This window comes from Pteropus medius, unplaced genomic scaffold, assembly GCF_902729225.1.
Source record: "Pteropus medius unplaced genomic scaffold, Ma_sr-lr_union100, whole genome shotgun sequence".
Lineage (NCBI taxonomy): Eukaryota > Metazoa > Chordata > Mammalia > Chiroptera > Pteropodidae > Pteropus > Pteropus medius.
This window is the reverse complement of record NW_024353517.1, coordinates 2,117,413-2,142,479: the sequence shown is the minus strand read 5'-3', so window position 1 is coordinate 2,142,479 and position 25,067 is coordinate 2,117,413. Positions and strand designations below refer to the sequence as shown.

Sequence of the window (25,067 nt, the reverse complement as noted above, 5' to 3'; positions counted from 1 at the left end):
TGGCTCTCCCTGCTTTGTGATGGTTAGAGAAGTATTTAGAAGGTCAAGTCCCTAAAGCACTTCTCTGTCCATTCGTTGTTGCTGGAGCTTTTGTACAGGCAGTTACCATCTTCCCTGTGAGAGGCCTTGGAGATCAGCTCCCAGCTCTGGAAGCATAAGCTTTATTGTCCACAGCGTTGGCAGTTGTCCCTACTCTCCTGTTTGCCTCTTAGGGTACTTTACTTTCTCATTTTGGCTTCTCTGTTAATACTTGATCACTCCAAGGCTGTGTTCATTCCTGCTCGTGTGCATCTCAGGCTGTGCCGCTGCCTCTGTCCTCAGGTGCAGCATCTCCAGGAGTGCACCTTTAGCTGCTGTCTTGCCTCACTACTTCCTATGGCTTCAGTCATCTTCATGAGGATGTTTTCTGAGCTCTAAACTCTCTCCATAGTCTAACTCAGCACATTGGTCTCTTGTGTGCCAGCTATGGTTCCAGGTGCTGGGACCCCACTGTGCCGGCATCTCAAATTTATCACTCCTGGCTCAAGTTGTGGAATCATATTGTCAACCAAAAGTCAGAAACCCAGGGGCCATTTTAGATTTCCTTCTCTCACTTCTTCCTAGAATCTAGCCCCTCCTCTTTATCCCCAGGGCCTATGCCTTAGATCAGACCCTTGTCTCTAACCTGGATTGTTGAGACTGTTCTCAGCTGGTCTCCAAAACATCCTTATACTTCTCCATATGGTCACAGAGTGCTAAAAACACTTTTAGTCATTTTCTGTTGTCGCCTATGAAAAACTTTTAAACTCCCTAGTGGGACTACTAAGGCTCTCCATGGTCTGTGTGGCCTCTGCCATCTCTGGCTAAACTCTTATCCCCAGGGCCCTGCCTCTCAACAGACCTAACTACCCTCCCTCACTCCAGCCCTGCAGCCCTCTTTCTGTTGTTCCTGGCTTTATCCAGTTCTATCATACTTGTTTTCATATCCGTCACCCACTACAGTGCAAACCTGAAGGCACTCAGCATTGTTCCAGTGCTCTTTGTTGTTTGATAAAAGAAGAAAAAAACCCTTTTTTTTTTTTCCAGAGGACTATTTTAGTCACCAAATATCCCAGGTGGCTAACCAATGGCTCTGGCATACACAGGTCACACAAAGGCAGCTTGTCCTGTTGCAGGGGGAACCAGTGTGAATCTCCCGGTATCTTCACAGCATACTCTCTTGCTGCCTCTTAGGCCACGGCCTGGCTAGGGCAGTGGTTGTGCCACTTTGCTCTAACTTCAAGCTAACACAGGTAGTGGTTTGGGAAAGGAACTGGTATTATAACTGGCCGGGGCTGTACTGCAGGCCTCCCTGAGGTGCAGATTGGATACTGTCCAAGCATATGCTTGAAACGGAGCTTTGGGTAATGAATGCTGTTTCAATAGTGTTATTAATATAATTGGTCTGCAGTGCACACTGGGGGCATGCATCAAAAATATTCAGGAAGCCTTTGAGTGTGGCCAGGGAGTTGTTTCTAATACTTTCATGCGTTAAACAGGCTGACCTTTAGCCTGGAGGATTACTCAAATTTAACTGTGCAATAACACAAGAATGCAAGCCCAGGAGGGAAGGGAACATTTATAGCATAGTGGCCAAAGATTTGTTGCAGCTGTATAAAAACTAAAGCCTTTGTGGCCATGCTTTAAAATTAAGAATTTTAGAATCTCGGGAAAGGTTTTGAGGGCTAATGCCAATTCTCGGTGAAAACTGGATTGGTTGTCACAAATTTAGCATTGTAAAGGTAAGTAGTGGGTGACTCACAGCTGATTCAAACACGTGTTCTCTGGGAAGCATGGCCCCAAGTCTTCTCTGTGAGCTCCTCATCGCTGCACCTTCCCTGTGTCCCCGCGGTGCAGCCTGGCACAAATTAGGCATCCAAGGGCAGTCCCGAAGATAAACACCCGCGTGGAGGCGGACCCCAGGGCTGACTGAGGGCGGTCGGCGAGGACTGTCACCCTCCTGCCCTCCGCCTTTGCGAAGCCAGGTCCGATTTCTAAGATAACATTTAGCCAACTTTGGATTAAATTATGAAACATTATAAAAGTTGGACACTTGTCAATGCCTCCAGGCAGTTTCGTTCCCGCCCCGGCCCCCATCCCGGCTTCTGCGCCCCTCTGGTCGCGAGCTCTTCCTCAGCCCACGCCCCGCTCCAGCCGTGCACACCCGGGCCCCGGCCCCACTGGACTATCACCTAGTCGTCCCCACTCCGGATGGCCACCCCCCGGCCAGGGGGCGGCGCTGCGGCGTCGCGGGGAGAGCCGCGGGGGCGGGGACGCCGGGCGGGGGTGGTGCGGCCCGCGCGCCGGGAGCCCAGCGGCGGGCGCGGGGTCGGCATGGCGTGGCCCTGCATCAGCCGCCTCTGCTGCCTGGCGCGACGCTGGAACCAGCTGGACCGCTCCGACGTTGCGGTGCCGCTGACCCTGCACAACTACTCGGACCTCGAGAGCGAGGAGCCGGGCCCGGGCGGCGCCGCCTCGGGCAGGGGCCCGTCCCCCGCAGGCGCCCGGGATCCGGGGCGGGACGTGCCGCTCACTCAGTACCAGCGGGACTTCGGCGCGTGGCCGGCGCCGGCGGTACCCAGAGATGCGCCGCAGGGGCGCCGGCCGGGGGCGGGCAGCCGCAGAGGCAAATCCCCCGCACCTGCTGGCCGGGAGATCTACGTGCTCCCCATCGGCGACGCGAACGCGGATGCAGCAGCGACCACGTCGTACAGGTATGGGGCTGGGGGCAGGAAGCGCATCGTCTCCAGACCCCATGGGCGGAGAAAACGGAGGCGGGGACCCAAGAGGACCGGGGTGGGTGGGAGAACGGATGACTGGAGCCTCCATCCTACACGACTTCGAGAGCGGCAGGCGGCCTCGGAGGTCATCCTCTTTGGTCCCTGGACGCAGCAGGCGTCGCCTTCCCTGCTCGCTGACCAGGTCGGAGTGAATGAGCGAGCATCTACGCCGATGGTGAGCTCACTACCTCACTCATAGCCCGCTCCGTTCTCCGGCAGCCCCATCAGAAAGCCCTCCCTTGGGCTGAGTTAAAATCTGCTTCTCTAACTTCCACCAGGTGGGCACAGCCATAGGAGGGGTGGGCACAGACTGACTGCCGAAGTTCCCTCTGGCCCATCCATACTATCTGGGTGGTTGATGGTGAGGCCCAAGCAGGGCTCCCGACTGGGTGGTCCTCTCGGGATCCCATTGAGTGACTGAGGGTCGGTGACTTGGATTTCGATGAGGACAGGTCTTTGGGTCCTCCCCATCCACACCCCCTCCCAGCTCTGCCCCTGGACACCTGGAGGGCTTTCTCCTTCCTTTCTCTCATTACAAAACTCATACTCACTGTAGAAAAACTGGAAATTACAGAAATAACCCCTCCCCAAACCGGTAGCTCTTTCTAATCCCTAACATGCATTTGAGTGCATATTCATTTATGATTATTACATGGTTAGCTTCTTACTGTACACATTTTTTTCACCTATAGTAGATATAGTAGATATCTGTCCATGTTGATAGATGTTCTTCTACAACATGAGTTAATAGACGTGCAGTATTTTATCTTATGGATACGCATTTCCCTATATCTAGCTCCCCAAATACTATTAATCTACTTTTATGTCATTGAATATTAGGGTGTTTCTAATCTGGGGCTATTAAAAACTTCTTTTTATCTAGTTCCTTCACTCCCAGGAATTTTCCCTATGTGGGGTGGGAGCTAAGGGATATAAGGTCGGTTGCAACATTGTACAGCAGAAGATGGAAACAGCCCCCCTGTCCCGCCGAGGAGAGGCTGGTTAATTATAGCTCTGCCATAGTATGGGCTACTGGAAGGCTCAGAATGTCCTGGTAACAGAAGCTCTTCAATAGGTCCATGTCGAACAAGCAAGATGCAAAATAGCATGTTTGCTACTCTTTGCGTTTTCAAACGGGGTATTGGTATACACCTATCTGTTCAAATAAGCATAGGATATATCTTAATGGATGTGTGAGAAAATGGTAACCTTTGCTGAGAGGAAGAGGGGTGAGGAGGATAGATGCTGCCAGGGGTGGAAGGAGACTGAGTGACATTTCACTCTGCTCTTTTGAATTGTTGCTTTAAAAACCAACCAGCCAACCAACCAACATGTACAGGTGTTACCTTTTAAAAGTTTTTTTTTTAGGAAAAATAACTTTTGTGCTAAGTATTCTTATAGTTAAATCTTTGCTCGTCATAATTTCTTAGTATAAATTCCTTTAAAGGGCCAAAGAGATATGAACTTTCCCCCTCAGTTTTATTGTTTATATTAACTGTATTGAGGTATAAATTCTATACAGTAAAAATTTATCCACTGGTAAGTGTACGGCTGGATGATTTTTATATGATTGTAAGTGTACACGTAGGCATCACCATTACAGGACATGGAGAACACATTCCATCCCCCCAGAGGCTCCTTCATGCGTGTGTAGTTTTTGAAGAACTCGACGGGGAGGGTTTGTTGCAGGATGGGTCTGTGTTCAGACGTGTGCTCCCTGCTTGCAAGAACACATGTGAGAATGTCGGAGGTGGGACAGGCGTTGGACAGTTCTGAATGTTGTCCTGATCCAGGTGGAGGGGCCTGAACAGTGCCTATGGAAGGTCAGAGGTCCTGGGTGTGCAGCACTGTCACGTTGCTGATGTTCTAGGTGCCAGGAGCAGGACAAGGGGTGGTGCTTGCAGGGACTGAGTTTCAGCTCAGGGAAGGAAACACTTTCTAATAATCAGAACTGACAGTGGAGCAGCTGCCTCATGTGGTGCTGAGCTCACTGGGATGTTTGAGAAAAGTCTGGGCTTTTAGAAGCAGTCCTGAGCTCACCTGTGGTGAGCACATGGCTGGTGTGAACATTCTGTCGGGTCCTCCCAACTCCAGTGAAGCTAAAGGTACTGGTTATTACTCTGCTTAGTACATACTGGGCACCAGGCTCAGGACTTCCCATGGATTATCTCCCCAAGACTTCATAATAATCTTCTGGAGTCAGTTCACTTCTTGCCATCCCCATTCTACAGATGAGGAACTTAAGTGGCTGGCACAGGTTTCCATAGAGCGAGGAGTGGAACCCTTGTATGTCTGGCCTCAGGGACCAAATTTATACTGCCCACAGGTTATCCTCTAAGATGCTGCCTCCTCTGAGTCACTTGGTTGCTTGAACTGTGTGCTGCAGTGGTGGCTTCTTGGCACATAAACCTGGTGGGTCACTTGGCCTCCCTGCCCCTTTCCTCATCTGTAAAGCAGAAACAGCTAGAGCTTGGCTGCCTGGCCCCTGAAACCCCAACTCTGGCAGAGACATAGGACTGCTGCTGACCCGCCTCCCCCAATACCAGGCCAGCTGGCATCTGGGGTCCTCCGCCTCCCAGCTCTAGGGCCTGGCAATTCCATCCTGCCTGCCTTTGGATGCTCATGACCTGAGCAAACTGTTTACCAGATGTCAGAGTACTCATGGCCACTCCTCCCCACCCAGCAGGTCCTGCCTGGCCTGGGCCCTGGTCTCCGAGTGAGAACTGAGCTGCCTCACTTGCTTAGCCAGATGGGCGCAGCAGATCCTACCCACAGCCAGCCTGGCCCCTCCTCCTGACCAATTCCTCCCAGAGCTTCCCCTCCAGAATTATGAGCCTGGCCATCCGAACCTTTGGTTCAGGTTCTAGCTCCACCCACTTCTAGAAGAGTTCCTTCCTCAAGCCATCTCTCTCTTTCCTTCTTGGGTGAGTCAGTTAAAGGGCGAACCATTAAAGTACCACAAGCCTTGACTCTCACTTGTCCAAGCGCTCATAACTGTGCACATGGAGCAGCAGTCCCACTTCTCAGCAGCGAAGTTAAGGGATTTGTTGAAGCCACAGTTGGCTGAGAACCCAGGCCTCCGCATCCTCAATCCAAGGCTCTCCGAGTTGCCTTGGGCAGCCCCTGCCCCGCAGTGGTAGGGATTTCAGCTTTTAGGGCCCAGCTGAGGCCCTAAGGGTCCACATGAGACAGATGATAGTGCAACCTGCTTGGTGAGGGGAGGCACAGTGGACTTGGCTAATCCTGATAATAATCCTGTATTATCTTCTTGGCCAAAGCCATTAGTCTGCCTTCCCTTCTCCTGGGCAGTCATCAGGTGCTGCTGATTCTAGCTTTGGTCCCTTCTCCATCCCCACTGCTGCACCCCCGTCTCACCAGCCCTGCCCCAGAAGCAGCCACAGCTATGCTCTAGCCCCTGGCTCTAGTCGCCTCCTGCTCTGGGACCCCTGCAGCCACCCTAGGACAGCAGGCTTGGGCTGCCAAGCCCAAGGCTCAGCTCAGCTTGGGGACAGAAGGGCACACCCAGGGGAGGACGTGCTTCCCCAGGAGAAACGGAGCAGCAGATGGCTTGGGCAGCCGGTCTTTGGAACCTTGCAGCTTCAGAAGCACAAATGATCTGATAGGGCCCTGACCCAGCTCTCCTCCTGGCACCCGAGTGCTGACCAGGGACAGACACAGCTGCTCCTTGCACACGTGTCCTGCTCAGTGGGGCCCAGCTGTGCTGCTGCCAAGGAGAAAAGGTGGCTTTGTTGACCTCAGGACATGAAACCCGGCCAGGGCTGTAGGGGGAGTGAGACAAGTGGATCTAGCCCATATGTGGGTGCTGCCCCAGCCAGCTGGACACTTTTCCTCAGCATGTGGCCTTGGCCAGGTGCTCCTATGGGCATGGTAGTTTCCTGCGTTCCTGAGCTGCCTAGTAGGGGCACTGATAGAATTAAGTCTTTCTGTTGTTGTTCAGAGGAATTAAGTCTTCATTAAAAGAATGCTCCTCTGAGGACATGGAGTAGGCTATGCCAGCTCTGTCACCAGCTTTCCCTGGTGCAGATCACTACCCTTCCCCACACCTATGCACGAGTGCCCATGTGCACAGAGCCATGCAAAAAAAAGCCAGACCAGAATGAATGAATGAATGAATGAATGACTATAACAAAAATGGAAGCGGGGGGCGGGGGAAGAAAGCCAGACTATCTTGTTTTTTTTTGTGATGGGTCACTATGATTTATCCCCTGTTGCAGGAGTTAAGACAAATTATTAAAAACTAAACATAACATTGAGCCTTATTTTTCCTTCTCAATTGTAACCAGGTATGGAGGACTTTACTGTGCCAGGTGCTGTCCAGGCCAGCACCTCCCCCGAAGCAACCTGGGCTGGAGGCGACTTCACTGGTTCTTGGGCTCTAGGGTCCCTTGAAGTGGCCAGGAGACAACATGGGGAGCACTATAGGGGAGGGCTGGGACTTACTGTCTCCGAGGCCCTACCACACATCAGGTGTTTGCAGTTTGGAATGAATAAGATCCAGGTGCTGACTGGGCTCCTTCCTAACTCTCTGGGCAGCCTGAGTCTATTGCTCACCCACAAAGTGTGCTTAAGTTCGTTGCTACTTTCTTTGGGTGTCAGGTGAGCAGACTTCACAGTGGAGCACTCAGAAGTGAAGGGCAGGTCAGCTAGATGCTTTCTCCTGAAGTGGCTCTGTCTGGAGCTTGCACTTCTGCTAGTTCTGCGTAAGGAGAGAAGGGAGTGCCCAGAGCTGAAGTAGAATTTCAGCAGTGGACATGGCCAGGAATATTTCATGAAGCCTGGGGCAAGGGCAGTGGCTTGTCAGGGGACGGGGTGGCTGGTCCCGTGCAAGGTTGTCACTGTGTTCTCTGTTCCAGACAGGAATTCCAGGCCTGGACAGGAGTGAAGCCATCAAGATCCACAAAGGCAAAACCTGCCGCAGTCATCACAACCCACAGCTCCGGATGGGACGGTAGCCCTGGGGCCAGCTTCCAGGTCAGCCTGAAGCCAATGCCGCAGGGCGAGGGGCTGGGCTCCTGGCTGCAGCGGGTGTGGGAACGAAGGGCTTTTTCTAGGTTGGGGACTAGGAGTCAGATTTGGATCGTGTGAAATGGCACATGGCCGAGGGGAGCAGTGTTTCTGAGTGCCCAGTCATCCCTCAATATACAGAAAACCAGGGTTCTTTGTCATCAGCCGGGTGGATGTCCCCCTAGTGCTGCTTTCTCTGGTGAGCAGGGTGTCTCTTTCCCTACTAAATCCCAATCTTACCCATGACCACTGAGCACTTGTGTAAGAGTGAAGATGGAAGGGAGGTGGGGACTGTGCAGCTCCCTGATTCCACCCAAAGGAGGCTTCAGGGAGCAGAATGGAAGGTCCATGTGCCACGTCTGACCTAACGTAGTGACCCTGCCCACTGCGGACGTTGCCCCACGGACCCTTCAGGTCAGCAGTCAACTCTTGGAGGACAGAAAGGAGGCTAGGAGGAGAGAATTATTCCCCTGGAGCTGGAGGGAGTGGGGAAAATGGAGGGAAAGGCTCACTGATGTGGCCACGCTTCATTTTTCAGGTCCCTGAGGTGAGGAAGAAGTTTGCTCCTAACCCCTCAGCCATCTTTCAGGCCTCAGCTCCCCGGATCCTCAACGTGTGACTGCCTACCGAGAGGAGAGTGACATGGGGTGGGTCAGAACCACTGCCACCAGGGAGCTGGGGTGAGATCTTGGCCCGGATGGCCCCCTGCCGTCCGAGGGAAAGGGTCCTCACCGCGAGGCACCACTCCTCTCCAAGCTGCCACCGGGCCGCAGCCCTGGCACAGAGAGAGGCACAGGTGGACACGGCACCACCCAGCTCAACTCTGGACCTCAGCCGTCTCTTCTGTGAGAAGCGTTCGGAAGGCTCCATTCTTTTTTAACGGCCTCTTTGGGCCACCCGTCAGTTTTTAAACCTCAAGAACTTGAGGATCAATTCCATGGTGAACTGAACTGGTCCAGTGGGCCTGAGAAATATGGACGTAACAGAGCCCCGAAAGAACCAGTAATGTCCACTTTGTTGTTTTCCCAGGCTGCATGATAATTTTATAACCTATGGTAACCCAAAGTAATTCCCTTGGATAGTCTTGACATGGCCCCACACGTTCAAGCTGTAGAAGAAATCTTAGGTCATCACCTGCATGTGACTCATAATGATGCTGAAGAACCAGGTGAAAGTTTCCAAAAGAAACAATATCACGGGGTTTCAATTTCAAAGAAGTTAAGTTCTTTATGGCCAAGATGACCCTTATGTTTTAACAAAACATTTCTTGGAATGAGTGCTTGAAGTACTGAATGAATGAATGCTATTTACCTTGTGGTAAGTTCCTGAGCCCTGCATTTTATTACTAATTCCAGTTTTCCTCCTTAAAATATTAATAACTAGAAAGGAAGTGCCATCCAAACTAAGAACTGGGAGCTTTTTTAAGAAGGCAGCATTAGCCTCAATCCCTGAAAGACCTTCAAATGCCATCTACCCCAACCCTTACCCTCACATCCGCCCTGCTCTCACACGCAGTTCCAGGGAGCCCACGCCTGTTAGGGAGGCAGCCTATGCTGTCTCTGCAAAGCTCTCTCCTGACTTGCTCGATTTTCCAGGCAGTGTAGCCACGTGGAACAAGCCTGGTTCCCTCTGCACAGCAGCCCTTCAGACACTAGAAGGAGTTTAGTGCTCGCCTCGGCAGCACAAATACAAAGACTTGAAGGAGTCTGTGTCCTTTAGAGATCAGAGGCACCAGCTTAGGAGTTTTTGGTAAGGAAACTCAAGGATTTCCCTTTGGAGCTTTATTCCTCTCCAGCCCACGAGTGGCTCTAGTCTCGTGTGTATTTACTGAAGCTGCAGGAGATGGGGCTGTTTCTAGCTCAGGCTGCAAAGGGGGTCGTCCCCTAAGAGGTGCTAGCTCTGGCGGGCACAGCTCTTCCCCTCATTCCAGTAAAGAAAATGCTCTGAGAGAACAAACATTTTAAAGGAAAAACCCAAATCGTATGCTAACACAAAGGGTTCTATTATATCAGACTTCACTGGTTTGCACGTTAGATGTTTCTGAGAGAGAGACAGCCTGCTGGGCATTCTGTGGGAAATGAACAATCTCGGATTTTACTAAAATGCAAAAATATACTGTTTTAATCTCTTGTTAATTTATTTCTTTAATTATGAACACGAGCATCTTCTCTTACAACTTCCTTCATCCTCCCTTTGGCAATAAGGACTTTAGTGCATCATAGCTGCTGCTCGTATCCCTGGAGGATCGTCAGTCCTGAGAACCCCGCTCTGGGCTGCAGTCCACACTGGTGTTACATGCAGTCTCTCACAAAACCCACCAGCCCCCGTTTCACATCCCCCACCCCGCCTATGTGCCCCCGCCCCCATTCTCAGGAGCCTAGGGTAAAAGACTAGTTTTGGACTCAAATCTTTTGACTTCTCCACTTACAAGCTGTGAGCAGGTTAAGCTTCCATTCCCTTATCTGCAAAGCAAAGCTAATACCCCTTGCTAAGAGAATCGGTGTTTGTGTGCAGGGCGCTCAGTACACGGCCAAGCGCCCCTTCCCGCTTTCCCAGGAGCTGGCTGGCTCTCCTCTCAGGTGCAACTTTGGTCCATCTGCTCCATCTGATGCCACTGACGCAGTCCCTCTCACGAAACCCGGCCCACCACACTATACAGCAGGCAGTGCCCTTCCCTCCCCAGAGCCTGCATTCATGCTTTAGCCATCTGTCTGCTGTACCTCAGTGGGGATAAAGCAAGCCTGCCCCTCCTGGCAGTGTTGGCATTGCAGCAGCAGTGGGAGCACCCACTGCCTAAGGCAGCCTGGCCTCTGCAAGGCATAATGCATGCCCAAGAACCTTTTTGGAATGCACCAGAACAGACAGCTTTTCACAAACACCCCAACCCCCACCTTCCTTACTAGACTTCATTGATTATTATGAGATCTGGGTTCTGAAGGAGAAATTTCCTCCCACTCGGTCTAGGTCTTGGCCGGGCCTATCATCACGCTACTGGAGTGGCCTTAGGAAACAACAGACAACAGACTCAACCGTATGTACGGTTCTAACCCATATGTATCACATACATATAATATACATAAAGAAATGCACTGGAATATTAGTGGTGGTTATCTTTAAGGAGGGGAATTTTTAAATTAATTATACTTTACTATATTTGTTAAAGTTTATAACAAGAATTTTTGTATTCTGTAATAAGAAAAGTTTTTAAAAATAAAACAGTTCAATCTGTTAAGCTAATTTCAGCCAAAAGAAAGTTCAGTATTAATAATTCCATAACCAAAGTCAGCACCGCCAGAAGCCACTTCCATCAGCCGTGCGGCTGCACCACGAGGCCCTGCCAGAGGGAGATCCAAGATCATTCACCTGCAGTCAGAGCAAGGTCCCACCTCTCTGTGCTCTGTGGTGTTTTAAACTCAGAAAAACCTATCGCTAAAACTTTCATACCTGTAATAACTCCAGAATTTTAGGCCAAACTCCAAAAAGCAGCTTCTGAGAAAACCTTGGCCCTGCTGGCCCCACTCACACAGGCTCCTTCAGTCAGTAAGAGGGAGTCCCCAGTTAAGGTACTGCCTGTGACACTGATATCTGACTGACTGTTGCACGGCTCCTGTCAAAACTGTGGCTGAGACAACATTCAGCCTAAGCAATGCCCCTAGTCGTCTTCCTGGACTACTCAACTTCCTAAAGGTTAACAACACTAGGTGAAGTCTGGTCCCAGGAAAGCTCCACACCTGGCCTATCTCACAATGCCTCCTCCCTGCAGAGGAGGGGCTGTAAAAGCTTTTAGTTCTTTGTAAGGATGGATATAAAAAGTGGTCATTCTAAAATGCTTCTGCCTTTTCGGTAATTTTTTAGCCATTATGATAGTAGACAGTCACAGCAAGACTGTCACAGGAGTAACTTCTTTCAGGCCTTAGCTCAGACCAATTTTATCTCGCCAGACAAACCAGTGAGTTTCTTTTTCAGAAGACAGGAGCTATTGCAGCATGGCCTTGGCTTTGAGGAAGCTCTGAGCTCAATTAAGCAGTTTTCCTTTGCCCCAAGCTGTCTGAAATCATTATGTCTGGGGTCAACATGTATCTTCCAGGTTTTTTGCAGACTTTACTTAACTGTTATCCTTTATCTTGCAGAGCCTCAAGTTCCTTTGGAAAAAAGTGGAAGAATTAAACACATAAAGACCTATACCTTCGCCCGATCCCAGCTCTAGCTGACCTAATGTAAAAAGAACCCTACACCAAAAAACCCATCACAAATACTAAAAGATTTATTGTAGGTATTTTTGTTACACAATTATGTTACACATTATGATACAAATACATTTGAAACATTAACACATATGGGGAATGTTAAGCCATTTAATATTTCTTTTGCAAAAAGGTAATTTCTTTAGGCTTTCATACCTGTAAGTAAATGAACCTGTTCTCGTTTGGATCAAACCTTCCTGTAGAGCTCAGTCACAGTCCACTCACTGCTGCATGAATCTATACACTTGCCCATGACCTTTGCTTGGAGTAGTTTATGTACAGACTAGCTGAGCTTTTACTACTAAACTATTTAATCACCAAGCCAGGGCATGCCTTATGCCTTACTGAATAGACTTCCTCCTGCATTTGCAATTCTCGGATGCAGAATAAAAGAGTAGATTTCTCAGGGTGTCACTTCTGCCTTTTCCTGACTCAAACATCTATTGGACTCATGAGAACACAAATTATGTTGCTTAGGTAAGTTTCTCTGACTCTGACTCACAGGTTTCAAATTGTCTTTGAGCAGCTTCCTAACTGAGAATAAATTCATTCCTTCACTTCCACACAGTGTTAGAAGCCTGGGAAACAGTACTTTAATAGGACTGGACATCATGCAGGGCGCTAACTTTCCTTCTTCTCTTCACTTCTCTTGCCCATCTGCTTATAGTCTCACTGCTTCTGAGCACTGATATAACTCTATCTTGGCTTTGGCAGCCATTTCTCTACCTTTAAGGCACTCACAAGTGTTTCTTTGAAACATTTTTCTTCTTGGGAAAAACTTGACAGAGAAAAGCAGGACACGAAGTCCACTGACAGGCCGAACCACCCTAGTGGGGCCTGTCCCACGGGCTGCTCCCCACTGGCCACACAACATGGATCCAGCAGCTCCTGCACCACGCGGACTGTGTGGACCCAGCTCTCCTGCCCGACACACATAATGCTGGTACGAGTCTGCCAAGTGCCCGGGATTTGTGGGTGTTATCTATTATAAGCATATTAAGAACTTCTTGGTTATAGTCAAATCTTTCCTGACCTATGCTGGGATCTGCCTATTACTGGACGATGCTCTGAGACTGGCTGTAACAATGCTTCTATGTGCAAAAAAAAAAAAAAGAATCCTGCTCAGTTTGCAACCTCCCCCGCACAGCATCACTGGGTTCTGCAGCCGATACACCTGGGCTGAGCGCAGATCCTCCACACCACGGCCGCCTGCTGAGCGCTGGAGCCCAGTCCTTCGCCAGACGTTACCAGGGCAACTGTCAGGGATGTCTGTAACCCCAGCCCACCGAATGGGTGAAATCTCTAGCCTGTCAGACTCATGTTCTGTCTCCTGGAGGGAGACTCGGGCCCCAGATACACCCCTGAGCACACCCAGAGGATACACGCGGCCTGGCCCAGCTCTGGGACCCTCTCATGGAGCTTTACAGTGAACAAATGCAAGGTGACAGAGCATGCATCCACTCACAGCTTCACTTTAGAATCAGGAAATTTCTCTCCTAAAGGGATCTGATCTGGGACTGAACACTCTGGTGTTACACTGAATTAGGTGGAGGCAATGGTTTGGTAGCCATGATGTTCTGAGGCACAAAGAAAATAACCTCCTTCCCCAAAGAGAAGAGCCATCACAGTTCAGAGCTTCGTATACACCTCCAGATCCTGCTTTCCTGGGGCAGCTTCCTTCCACTCACTGATCTTCATTCAACATCCCCATGTGTTTGTTGGTGAGGAAGTCCAGAAAAGGAATGTTGCAAATGGCCTGGTGAATATTACTCACTGTAATTTCTTTGGGAATCCTGGTCCAAAAAACAAAGGCTGGTAAGTGCAATCCTCTCATGTACTTAATAATTTAATCAATTAATTTATCTAAAGGACCATCTCCTGCAAAGGCCCTAATGGAAGGGGATAATGATGAGTGACAAGGCATAGTTTAGGGCTACCTGGGGGTGGGGAGAGTGGCCAGGGGCATTCTTTTTCTCTCTTCTTTCCTATTAATTCCTTTTAACTTTGGTGAAGATTTGGTCCACCCTCTTCATTTGGCCCTTTTTAGGGATCAGATCCTACTTCCCAGTCACAGGTTTGAGATGGATTTCAAGAAGCTGGTTGAATTCAAGATTAAGAAAAAAAAACTGAAGACTGAGAAAAGAGGAAGTAAAGTATAGAGTACAACAACGATATTTTTGTAATTCAGTCTTAGCAGAATGAAAGCTGAGTCAAAGCACTGCAGTACTCTGGAACGATACTTCCTGTCTCTTGGAAAGATGGGAGATGGAGTTAGACCACGGACTGAAGCGATAACGGTACCTGTTGTGGGATGCTGTCTGGTATCCAACTGCCAAAGCCTGTCTGAGGATGTCATTCACCAGCTGCTCCGTAGCCTACAACAGAAGATGCTGTTACTCTCAAAAACAAGCATCTGCTTTCAGGCAAGAAGGGATGCATCTGACCCCATCTCATACCCTAGACTTTGAAAACTGAACCTAAGGATCAAAAGTCCTTAAGGAATGATAGGAGCCATGACTCTGAGAAATTATGAATGTGACTAATTTTCATTAATCAGATGTTTTCAAGCAAAATAACTGAGGGTTATTTGCGAGGTACCCTGCTATGGGAGGCGACCCACCAGGAAAGGAACTGCTGAGCTTAAAGGATGCTGGGTAAAGAAACTGGTTTTTGTTATCACTTTGCTCAGTGATGGGACAGTGTGGCTGTTTCTCTGCTGCTATTGTGACATGTGGAGAAAATCCAAGGCTTTGCCTCTGTCACCTACTCTGTCACCTCCTCAAATAAGAGCACTGACTCTCACCTCAGACTACTTAAAAAGCACTTGAAATGGCACTAATAAATATTATTAGAGTAACATCAGCAAAGAAACTCTTATTGGAGGTGCTTCAACATTCAGAGGAACCATAATTTAGTTCATTTAAAATAAAAAAAAATAAAAAAAAAACTTTAAGCCTGAAACCTTAAAACTTGTCATCTCCATTCTGTTTCTGTATTTATCCCTCCTTACTCAAAACAGCCTGGCATTCAGACCGCCCTGCCTGGCTGGCCCCTCTGCTGCCAGCTGACACCCACCTTTAAAATCATGTCCTCTACCACTGATGCATACACGTTCCTATGAAGCGCCACAGGCTGCAGTGTGATTCCAATCTGAAAAAGCCGAAGAAAGCCATTTGTTCCTATTTCCACATTAATACCACCTCTCTCCAAACAAGCACACTTCTCTGACATGCAAAGAGATGTCTGGTTGGAAGAATAAAACGTTCTGGACAAAATTCATGGGGAGTTCATGAAGAATATGTTACTCAATTTCTCCATTTTTGAGTGAATGTTGTTAGAATCTTGCATTTACCCCCAAATCCCCTTCACGGGAGAACACAGTCAGGATTTGCCATGAATTCTGACAGTGGGATCAATATACTGGAAAGCCTAGAACCAGACTCTAAGGCTTTATTTACAAAAGGTGATGAAGATATACTTGGAAATTGCATCTTGCCCCATTTTTCATATCCTCCTAAAAGTGAAAACAAACAATGCCTTTCACTTTGGATTTGAAGCAGCTGTGCAGGTGGCAGATGCTGAAGAGCTGCTAAGTTCCATCAGAGGTGGGTAACTAACTCTCTCCTGTACCATAAGGTGCATCCACACCACAGGCAGAACACTTGGGGGCAATAACAATGCCAGAGAAAGCTTAACTTTTGAAGTAGGGCTTGAAATATTATGACATGCCTCAGGACAGAAAGGTGTTTCTATTGTGGCAAATGAGAAAAAGGGAGAAGAAAAGTAAAAAACTGTCTATATCTAGCTCTTTGCTACAGTTCCATGTTCAACAAGCGGCCTTTTCACATGTAATTAATTTCTTACCCAAGGGCCCTGGTGTGGGAAGGTGGGTGCCCAGAAAGCATACCCCGAGTTTATCAGGCAGAAGTAAATCACACATTTGCTTCACCAGAAAAGTCTGCTGTTAGTTTACAAGGCCAAATGTCTGAGCATCTCACACCTGGTTTGTGATCTAGCAACACCACAGGCCACAGCCCCTACCTTCTGTGTGATGTCGCCAATAAATTCAGACCCTGGTGTTGGTGGCAGGTACAATTTCATTTCTTCCTGTTTCTCTTCCTGTTCTTTTTTGATGTTTATCTGTAATGGCTCTGAGAGGTTGAGTACATCCACCTCTTCTTCATTCTCTGGCTCTCTCTTCTGAAACTGTTGCAGGTCTTCCAGTTTCTGGCAGAGGTTGTCAGCAGAGGAGAATGATGATGGGCACTCTAAATGAGAGGTAATCAGTATTATGAGAGCTGTGGTGACAAAAGACAAGGGCTTACCATCTCTACAAGTCCCACAGTTTGAGACCCAGAGAAGAAGGGGGTAAGTATCAAGAGAGCTGACCTTCCCTCCGGTTCTAAGATTCTACGGATCTCTGAGTATGAGAACTACTAATTCACTGAGTAGACAAACACAGAGACAGGCATCTTATGTTAAGATGTATGTGATGAGACTGCAACCTGAGACAAAACAGACAGTACACAATTCTGACGTGCCACCAAAAAGAAGACCATCTCTCCGCTCTCAAATGTTAATGACTAAATTAATTTTCATATTTTAAATGTAGAAAATTTAGAAATGCACAGTAAAGAAATAAAAATCACCCGTATTGTCACTGTTCAGAGATCAATATTGCTAACATTTTAGTGTACACATTGCATCCAGTCTTTATTAAGTTGACTTATACAAAGGCTAACAAAGAATATCAGAACTTTAAAGCCAGAAGGGCCTTCCGTGCACCCCTTTCATTTTATGGATGAATAAATGAGGTCCAGACCAGGTACAAGATGGGCTTATGGGCACCCAGCAGGATGATGGCAGGACATCCAGTTCCTGGCTTCTTCTGTTTTACTGACTGGGCGCTCACTGATTAATCAGGCATATTAACAAAAAGCCCAGTGTATGTAAAGTATCGTGCTCTACATATACTACCAGTGAAGCACGGAAGTGATTAACATGGTGGCTGCTCTCCAAAGATATATAAATCTGACAAACTCTCAAGGTTCTGATATTAAGTGCTGCTGGGGAGAAGAGAAAGGAGAGGTCATCCCACATTAGGGTCCCAGAAAAGCTTCATGGAGAAAATGGGACTTGTGCTAAGTCTTAAAGGAACCTCTACACCCTCCCTGTGCTCTAGCTTCCCTCAGTCAGGGAGGTGGAGCTTCTGTTTTTCTACAGAAAAGGGGTTGGGAGGAGAAAACAACCCTTCTTATTCTTTAAAGTAAAACTCAAAATATTTTCCCATACAAGCCCTGCTCCCCCGATACAGCAACCGCTTATGTCTTTATCATAAAACAATTCATTTTGTCTGCTATGCTACTAAGTATTAACGTCTATGCCTCCAATACTGAGTCGTGCACTTCCTAGCTAGGTCTGAAAATAAAGTAACAGATAAGACAGTGTCCCCGTCTTTAAGGAGACTGGACAGACTCGTCTTTGAGGGGTTATAAGGTCACGAAGGAAGAAGTCACTGCTACCTGGAGGAAAGGAGGTGGATTAGCAAAATCTTCCAAGAAGAGGAGGGGGACTCCTGAGCAGACAGTGTGTGCCCACTGTATAGTCTGGGCCAGCACATTCCTGGCTGGGGCATGACACTCGGGACTCTTGGGCACGGATACTTCTGTAGGGGTTGTACTGGCAGGGAAAGGAGACGGGACACATGGTCAGAGGTGAGCAAAGGTTCCTGTCCTCCACAGTAACTTTTCGAGTCCTAGTAAATGCTAGGACTGAAGGGGTCCCAGAACCATGGAGGCTGAAGAGATGAGAGTGTTCCACGCAAACACCCCTCTGGCTGCTGCTGCTGCTCAGCGAGTCCCATTGAAGGCTTACCCGGCTCGCTGTCGATCTGGGTCAGCACATCCTCGATAGAGTCCCCATCGTTCCTCAGGCTCTCCGGGTCAGGTGGGGTGTAGCCATGGCAACGACACCAGTGAGCAATGTGCTTGGTTTTAAGGGGAGTCAGGTGGTGAAATCTTTGATTCTTCTCCAGTATTTCCTGTAAGACTTTTCGCATTGTCATTGCTCTTTGCCACTAAAAAAAAATTTTTTTGAACCATAATCAAATTCAACTCAGCAGTGTGTTCAAATCACCCTACTGTAAATCACTATGCTAACTTAACTTGTTAGAATCATTTTTTTCTAAGGAAAACAAATTTGATTGTGCTAGTCCTCAGTTTAAAAAAAAATAAGTGTAAGAATTTCTACCTAATGCTTATAAAATAAAATGGATCTCAAAAGTTTGGCCTATAAGGTTTTCCACTGGGTCTCAACGTATGACCTCCTCTTTCCCTTCCCTCCCCAGCCTCCCTGAACCCATCACACTGACTTCCCCGTAGCTTCCTAAGCATGCCTTTGTACGCGTTCTTTCCTCTTACAACCCCACCGTCTGGCATAGTAGCTGCCACGCTGTAAGCACTCAATGAACACTTGATTTAATTTTAATATACTGAAATCCGTAAAAAACTTTAGAAAATTTTACCAATAGAAGAAAAGAAAGGAGACCTTCAAAGGCTAGCTATAAGTCTTTGAAGAATGAGATTTTTAACAGAGGAAAAAATTCTACCATCAAATATTGAACAAAATATGCTGCAAATTTTATCACTGTTCCATTCGACAAGGTTTACAGAGGCAGCCAGAATGCACATGTGTTTTGGTTCTTTTCTCCCTGCAGGCTTTCAGTGGTGGCCTGAATATCAAATAGGCAGACATGGGATTACCTCGGCAGCTCTCCTCTTTCCAATGTTCCAGCCATAGTACTGCTCCACAGACTTTGCAGAAAAACAGCTGGCATCTTCACCTAGAATGCACATATCCAGCAAATTCTGAATAAAATTGGTATGTTTTTTTTCCCTACACGGCAAACCAAACTTTATTTTTTAAAAAAGAAACTCTGCTGCAATTTTAGTTACAATAACTTCCTCAATATTTCCATTACTTAGAGATAATAGAGAAAATAAAAAGGGCAAGTGGATTCTTGGTCATTCAGATCAGTGCAAGAATCTATTGAATGCCCCTGAGATGCACGTAACTGCCTCCAGTGATACACACCTTGTCATGTTTTGCTGCCAAAGCTATTAGTGACCCTTCACTGTTTCTTATCAGTCTCCCACTTGCTACAACAAAAGTGAACTTGCTGGAGCCCTGACATTTGCAACAATATCATTACCAGTTGCTGAAGACAAGGTACAGGGCCTCAAATTTTCAGAAAAGCCACATTTGCAAGATGAGTATAGAAAAAGGGGGGATTATTCACCATGAGGCCTGCTCAACTAGCTTTTCATATTTATTACTTTAAAAATTGTTATGATTTAAATCAAATCTTATTTGCTCGAGCCATGTCCAAAAGTTTCTTTAGACCTCTTTATTGGAATATGTTCCTTACTGGGCAAGTTCAGATGCAACGTAACACAGAAAGGCTCCTTAAAAGAGAAGACATCTCATTTGTGTGTACTCAAAACATCTCTCCTTGGGAAATCAGCTTCTTTGGTAGAGAAAGGTAATCTACTGCCATGAAGCTATTAAAATAAGTGAAAATGGCATTCTACTAGGAACCAGGAGATCTGAGATCTAGCCTTGGCCCTGCCATTAATTCAGTGAGTGGCCTTGGGCAACCTACATAACCTCCCTGGGCTTCAATTTTCTTATCTATAAAATAGACCGGTGGGAAAGATGGTTTCTGAACTGCCTTCTAGCTTTAATATTTTGTATTTGTATCTAAATCCTAAAAAGCGGGGAAGGAGAGGAGAAAGACTTTTGAATTTTGTTCTGCTGGGCTAGGAAAATGTCACTGAAAGTTTACTCTGAACTACCTCAAAAATGACTGCTCAAATTTCAACCAAGAAAAAAAATAATAATTTCTTTGCTATTACATTTGGAAAAAAGCAACATAGTCTGTACTTGGCTTATCATTTTCATATTCCCAGGAATGCAATATGATAATCTTCATCTTGTCTCTCTACATGTTCCCGGGCGAGACACACCCCTAAGCACCCAAAGGCTGTCTGCCCCTCGGTAAGGGTTGTTGATTCTGTCAGGACAACCGGGGCTGAGAAGCAAATTATTCAGTCTAGCTAACAATGGGCAGTGCTGGAGAAGACTTCACTGCTGGAGGTCGTGATCATCACACATTTCTGCAAAGTGAGGAAAGTGAGTGGTAGAGGAGAGACAAATGGCTTTGGAGTCAAACAGAACTGCCTCATCGCCCACCGCTAATGATCTCGAGCAAATTACTTAACTTTGCTCATCCTCGATTTTCTCATCTGTAAAACAGAGATGACATCACCTATCCCACAAGAGGCTGTGATTAAATAAGAGAGTAAAAGTAATGAGCCTGCACAATCTGGCACATTATAGGCAAATTTTAATTTCTTTCCTTATTAATAAACATTAAGAGCTAATACAGTTTTAATTATACACAGAACAGATTTATGATTTACATACAACAATAAATGCAAAAAATTCCTTCTACAGATCAAATAGAGTAAAGACAGTGAAAGACTAACTGGTTGACCAAGAAATTTTGAATTCTAAAACCCTGCACATGAGCTGCAGCTGTAGTGAAAGCCTCCTAAGATAACGACCACATGTTTTAATTTATAATTCAAGTGCTTCAAGTTGACTCAATATCCTAAGTAGTTCACAGCTTTAAAAAAAAATGCATCCATATATTTAGAATAATCGTCTTACTTTTTGCAGTGATTAATGGGATCTTCTTTACAACTGCTGTTAAGAGTTGCTGGATAGTTTCTAAATGGTCTATCCTGAGGATAAAAGAAAAGAAAATTAAGGTTGTAGCAGCTTCTAGCCATTTACACACATGAATTTATGTACATATTCTCCCTTTCTGAAGTAATTAACACTAAACCAACTATGTTGGCAGATGTTTTCTTCCACAGATAGCCTCCTTTACAAACGAAGATCATTCTATGCTTAAAAAGAAAACATCAAGACTAAAATAAACAGATGAGACCTCAGGAATGGCAAATTATGAAAATATCACATTTTATTTTATCTATATTTATAAAGAGCCACACAGTCTTTTTTCAGTGTGACTGCCACTATGGCAGAAAATTCTATCATATAAATGCCTTAGAGCCATTATAGTTCATGTCCCCAGCAGTCTGAGATACATCAAAATATGTGGTCAGAGGTGGGTTCCCAATATGGAAATTGTAAAATCTCATGAAGTATTTCTAGAAGAAGCAATGAGTGCATAAGGCCCATGAAAAGGGTTAAGATTAGGCAGGTGTGTGGCTACTTGGACAAAAAATGTGTACACACCTAAGTAACTGTATCATGAGAAATTTCATACCCAAGGATTCCTCAAAGAAGGTACATGCTAGCAAACTCAACTGGAGATCTATAATTCCACCTGAGGCTTCTGAGGCGACAAATCAAGTGTCACTTCCAGCTCACATCAATGTGTAAAATAAGACGCTTGAGCTGGGTGTGCATCATATCAGGTGGTAATACTTGTTCACTGCACACAGGTTTCCATCCATTAAGGGGCTTATCTCTATACACACATAACCTTATACATAGTCAACTGCAGCAGGCATGGTTTTTAAAACGTATCATAAAAACATCCAAAGCACAACTAATCTCTTAGAGAAAGGGCTGAAATAATTACTTAATGATATAGTTTCCCAGCTCAGAACTTTCTTCTGTTTTCACTGCTGTCTGACCGTCCTGAGAGAGGCAGCTTGGCCCAGGAGTTTCTGGTTCGGTCTTCACTATGAGGGAAGCGCAACAAAGAGAGAGCTGTTAGGGTTCAATGATGCAAGGACACGTGTAGGCAGAAACAAAAGCCCTTCCGTTCAAACTCAGTGAGGAAACTGCCACACCAGCTGTTGCAGGGACACAGCCAGGGGACTGAGATGGCGCCTATCATCACAGGGTCGGCAGACAAAGGAAGAACTGTTAGCTTGGATCTCATGGGGAGCAACTCAGCTCATGACAAGGCAGGGCAATAAAATGGCTTCTTAGACAGTTCTGAAAGGGCCAACGACATCGCTATGTAAGAATGAACACACACACACACATGCACTGAACAATGCCACATTAAAATACAACACTGGCCTGTTCCTAAGTTCTAATATCCTTCTGGATATCATCCCTCTAGCTCAGTTTATCAACTTTCAGCATTATTTCAGTGTTCTAAGATATAAGGCAGGAAGCAGAAATCAGATCCTCTGTGCTAGGAAATATCCAAGCTAATCACATTAGGCTTTCAATATTATTGAATCTATTGATGGAAGATAGATGCATGCACATGTCTTCCTTTAGTTCTATAGTCTTCTTTGATCAAAAAACTCTGACCACACACTACTGCTTCTGTATCAGCTTCCCTACCTTCAATCTGTTTTCTATACACTCGATCTTATACACCAGCACCAGAAAATTTTCCTAAAGGGACATTTTAGTATCATTTTTCTACTCAATATCTTTCAGTAGTTTCATATACTAGTACATTCTCCACCTTTTTACTGATACATAACTAGCATACAGTACACAAAAATGAAATATATAGGTCGATAAATTTTACATATGTATACACCCATGTCCTTCACACTCAAATCAAGGTAAGACAGTATTTCCACTGCTCAACTAGGCTCCCCTAAGCTTTTGACAGTTCCTCCCGACACTTTTTGTCCACTCTGAATTTCATGTAACTGGAATCATGCTGTACATAATTGTCTGCATCAGCATCTTTTTAGTTATTAAAAATAACATGTGATGGGCACTCTTGTATGTCATTTGGTGGACATAAGCACACATTTCCTAGAAGTGTATTTGCTGGAACGGAGGGCAGATGTATGTAAAACTTTATTAGAAACTGTCAAACTGCTTTCGAACGTGATTATATCAATGTTTAGTCCCACCAACAATGTGTGCAAGTTACAGTTGTTTCACATCTCTGCCAACACTCGGTGTTTCCCATCCTTTTAATTTTGGTGATAGACTAGTATCTCACTATGATTTTAATTTGCATTTCCCTGATGACAAGATCAAACAACTTTTCGTATCACATTTTTTGATCTTTAAAAAAGTGTCAGTCTTTTTCATATTGAATTTTAGAAATTCTGTATATGCTCTGTATGTGACTCCTTTGTTAGATATATATCTATCGCAAATATTGAGTCTGTAGCTTGACTTTCACTCTTAATTTTGTCCCTCTGATGAAGTGGGTTTCCAATGTTAATAAAGTCTAATTTACCAATCTTTTCTTTTATGGCTTTCTTGTGTGTTCTGTGCGCAAAGTCTTGAAGATATTCTCATCTAGAAGCTTTATTGTTTTACCTTTCACATTTAGGTCTATGACCCAATTCGAATTAATTTTTGTTTATGGTTTAAGGTAGGAGCCAAGGCCCACTGTTTTCCCAAATGGATATATCCAATTAACCCAGCACTACTTACTGAAAAGACCATTTGTCATAAATCAGGTGACACTATATACGTATGAGTCTATTTCTGGGGTCTCTTTTCTGTTCCATTAGCCTGTCTATTTTCGAACCAATATCATGCTATATCAATTACTGCAGCTTAACGGTATATATCTCTGGTGGTCTAAGTCCCCTAGTTTTTTGTTCTTTAACACTGGTCGGCTATTCTAAGCCTTTGGCTTTCCTTATACATTTTAGACTTAGCTTGTCAATTTCCATGCACACACAAAAACAACACTGTTTTTGACTGGGACTGTACTGAATCTGCATGTCAATTTTTGTGGGAGAATTGATAACTTCAGCTCTTTCATTAAATTAATATAATGCATTATATTTATAACAAATTACTTATAATTTATTAATAACCTTCCAATTAGGTCTTTTTCATTTCTCTCAGAAATGTTTAGCAGGTTGTTAGCATTTAATTTCTATGTAGAAATTAAAATTATTTTTATTTGTATACTGACTTACATTGAGTGACCTTGCTAATTTCACTGTTAGTAATACAGATTCCTCCAATCCCTAGTGATTCCAAGACTTCAAGAAACGAAAGTAAGTCCTCAGAAAAAGTTCAGATACCCCAATGCTACAGGTGCGAGTGTACCACCCGATTCTGACACTCGGACAATTACAGAATTATATGATCAGCATTTTCAGATTGAGACAGCTATTCTACTAGAAAAATGAAAACACATGCTCTCAAAGACTTGTACATAATAGCCCCAAACTGGAAACAACTCTAATGCCCACCAACAGAAAAAAGCAAAAACAAATTATGGTGTATTCCTACAATATGGAATACTGCTCAACAACATGGATGAATCTCAAAAACATTATGGTGAATGAGTGAAACCACACACAAAAGAATACATGTGCTTCCATTCATAAAGTTAAAAAACAGACACAAGTAATCTATCGTAATAGAAATCAGAACAGCAGTTGCCTATGGGGGTGGGAAATGACTGGAAGGGACACAAAGTGATAGAAATTTCTACATCTTAAAAGGGATGTTGCTTACATGTGTTTAACTCTTCAAATGGTATGCTTTGCATTTCACTATACGAAATTTTACCTCATTAAAGTCAAAACAGAGATGTTCTGGCCCCAGTCCAAAATAAGTTGAATCAGCGTCTATACAAGGAAGGCCTATGACATATACCTACTATTGAGGAGAAATGCTGGTCCAGTATTTCTATCATGAGCTTTCTTTTGATCAGGAGTTGGCAAACACTTCCTGTAAAGGACTAATCAGTAAAATATTGTAGGCTTTGTGAGACATGATCTTAGTTGGAACTACTCAACTCTGAGGTCAGAGCCCATCCACAGACAATATATAAATGAATGGGCATGGCTGTATGCCTATAAAACGTTATTTAAAAAATAAACAGCAGACTAGTCGGCCAATCCCTGCTTCAGATGGTCATGCTATTAAGTTACAAATCCACCTCTTCTAGAGACTATTATGAGTGATCTTGGCATGCCTAAAAAGCAGACGTAGTTCAAATTCCAACTGC

General features: G+C 45.6%; 2 protein-coding genes and 1 long non-coding RNA gene across 4 annotated transcripts in view; 2 read left to right on the top strand and 1 right to left on the bottom strand.

The window, feature by feature from the left end:
* Nucleotides 1–2,308: 2,308 nt before the first annotated feature.
* On the top strand, nucleotides 2,309–13,180 carry MAP6D1 (MAP6 domain containing 1). Of its 2 annotated transcripts, XR_005650218.1 has the most exons (4): nucleotides 2,309–2,732; nucleotides 7,673–7,790; nucleotides 8,362–9,140; nucleotides 11,954–13,180. XR_005650218.1 is itself a non-coding variant. In XM_039850550.1 (3 exons), exons 1-3 carry the CDS (start codon nucleotides 2,353–2,355, stop codon nucleotides 8,440–8,442), a joined length of 579 nt encoding a protein of 192 aa, XP_039706484.1. In that variant the 5' UTR covers nucleotides 2,309–2,352; the 3' UTR covers nucleotides 8,443–11,060. The 2 variants fall into 2 exon arrangements, 1 of the variants encoding a protein (XP_039706484.1); XM_039850550.1 differs by lacking the exon at nucleotides 11,954–13,180 and having other exon boundaries at nucleotides 8,362–11,060.
* The window catches only part of YEATS2 (YEATS domain containing 2), an 84,274-nt gene continuing 71,276 nt past the window's right edge, over nucleotides 12,070–25,067 (bottom strand). Inside the window, 8 exon segments of the mRNA XM_039850551.1 lie at nucleotides 12,070–13,860; nucleotides 14,369–14,442; nucleotides 15,143–15,217; nucleotides 16,109–16,335; nucleotides 17,942–18,143; nucleotides 18,829–18,908; nucleotides 20,798–20,871; nucleotides 21,741–21,843. Of these exon segments, the coding sequence (XP_039706485.1) occupies nucleotides 13,752–13,860; nucleotides 14,369–14,442; nucleotides 15,143–15,217; nucleotides 16,109–16,335; nucleotides 17,942–18,143; nucleotides 18,829–18,908; nucleotides 20,798–20,871; nucleotides 21,741–21,843 (944 nt within the window). The 3' untranslated portion in view covers nucleotides 12,070–13,751.
* LOC120592853 (uncharacterized) lies at nucleotides 16,287–19,992 on the top strand. The gene is made up of 2 exons (XR_005650220.1): nucleotides 16,287–16,435; nucleotides 18,783–19,992. It is a non-coding gene; the product is annotated as an uncharacterized LOC120592853 (long non-coding RNA).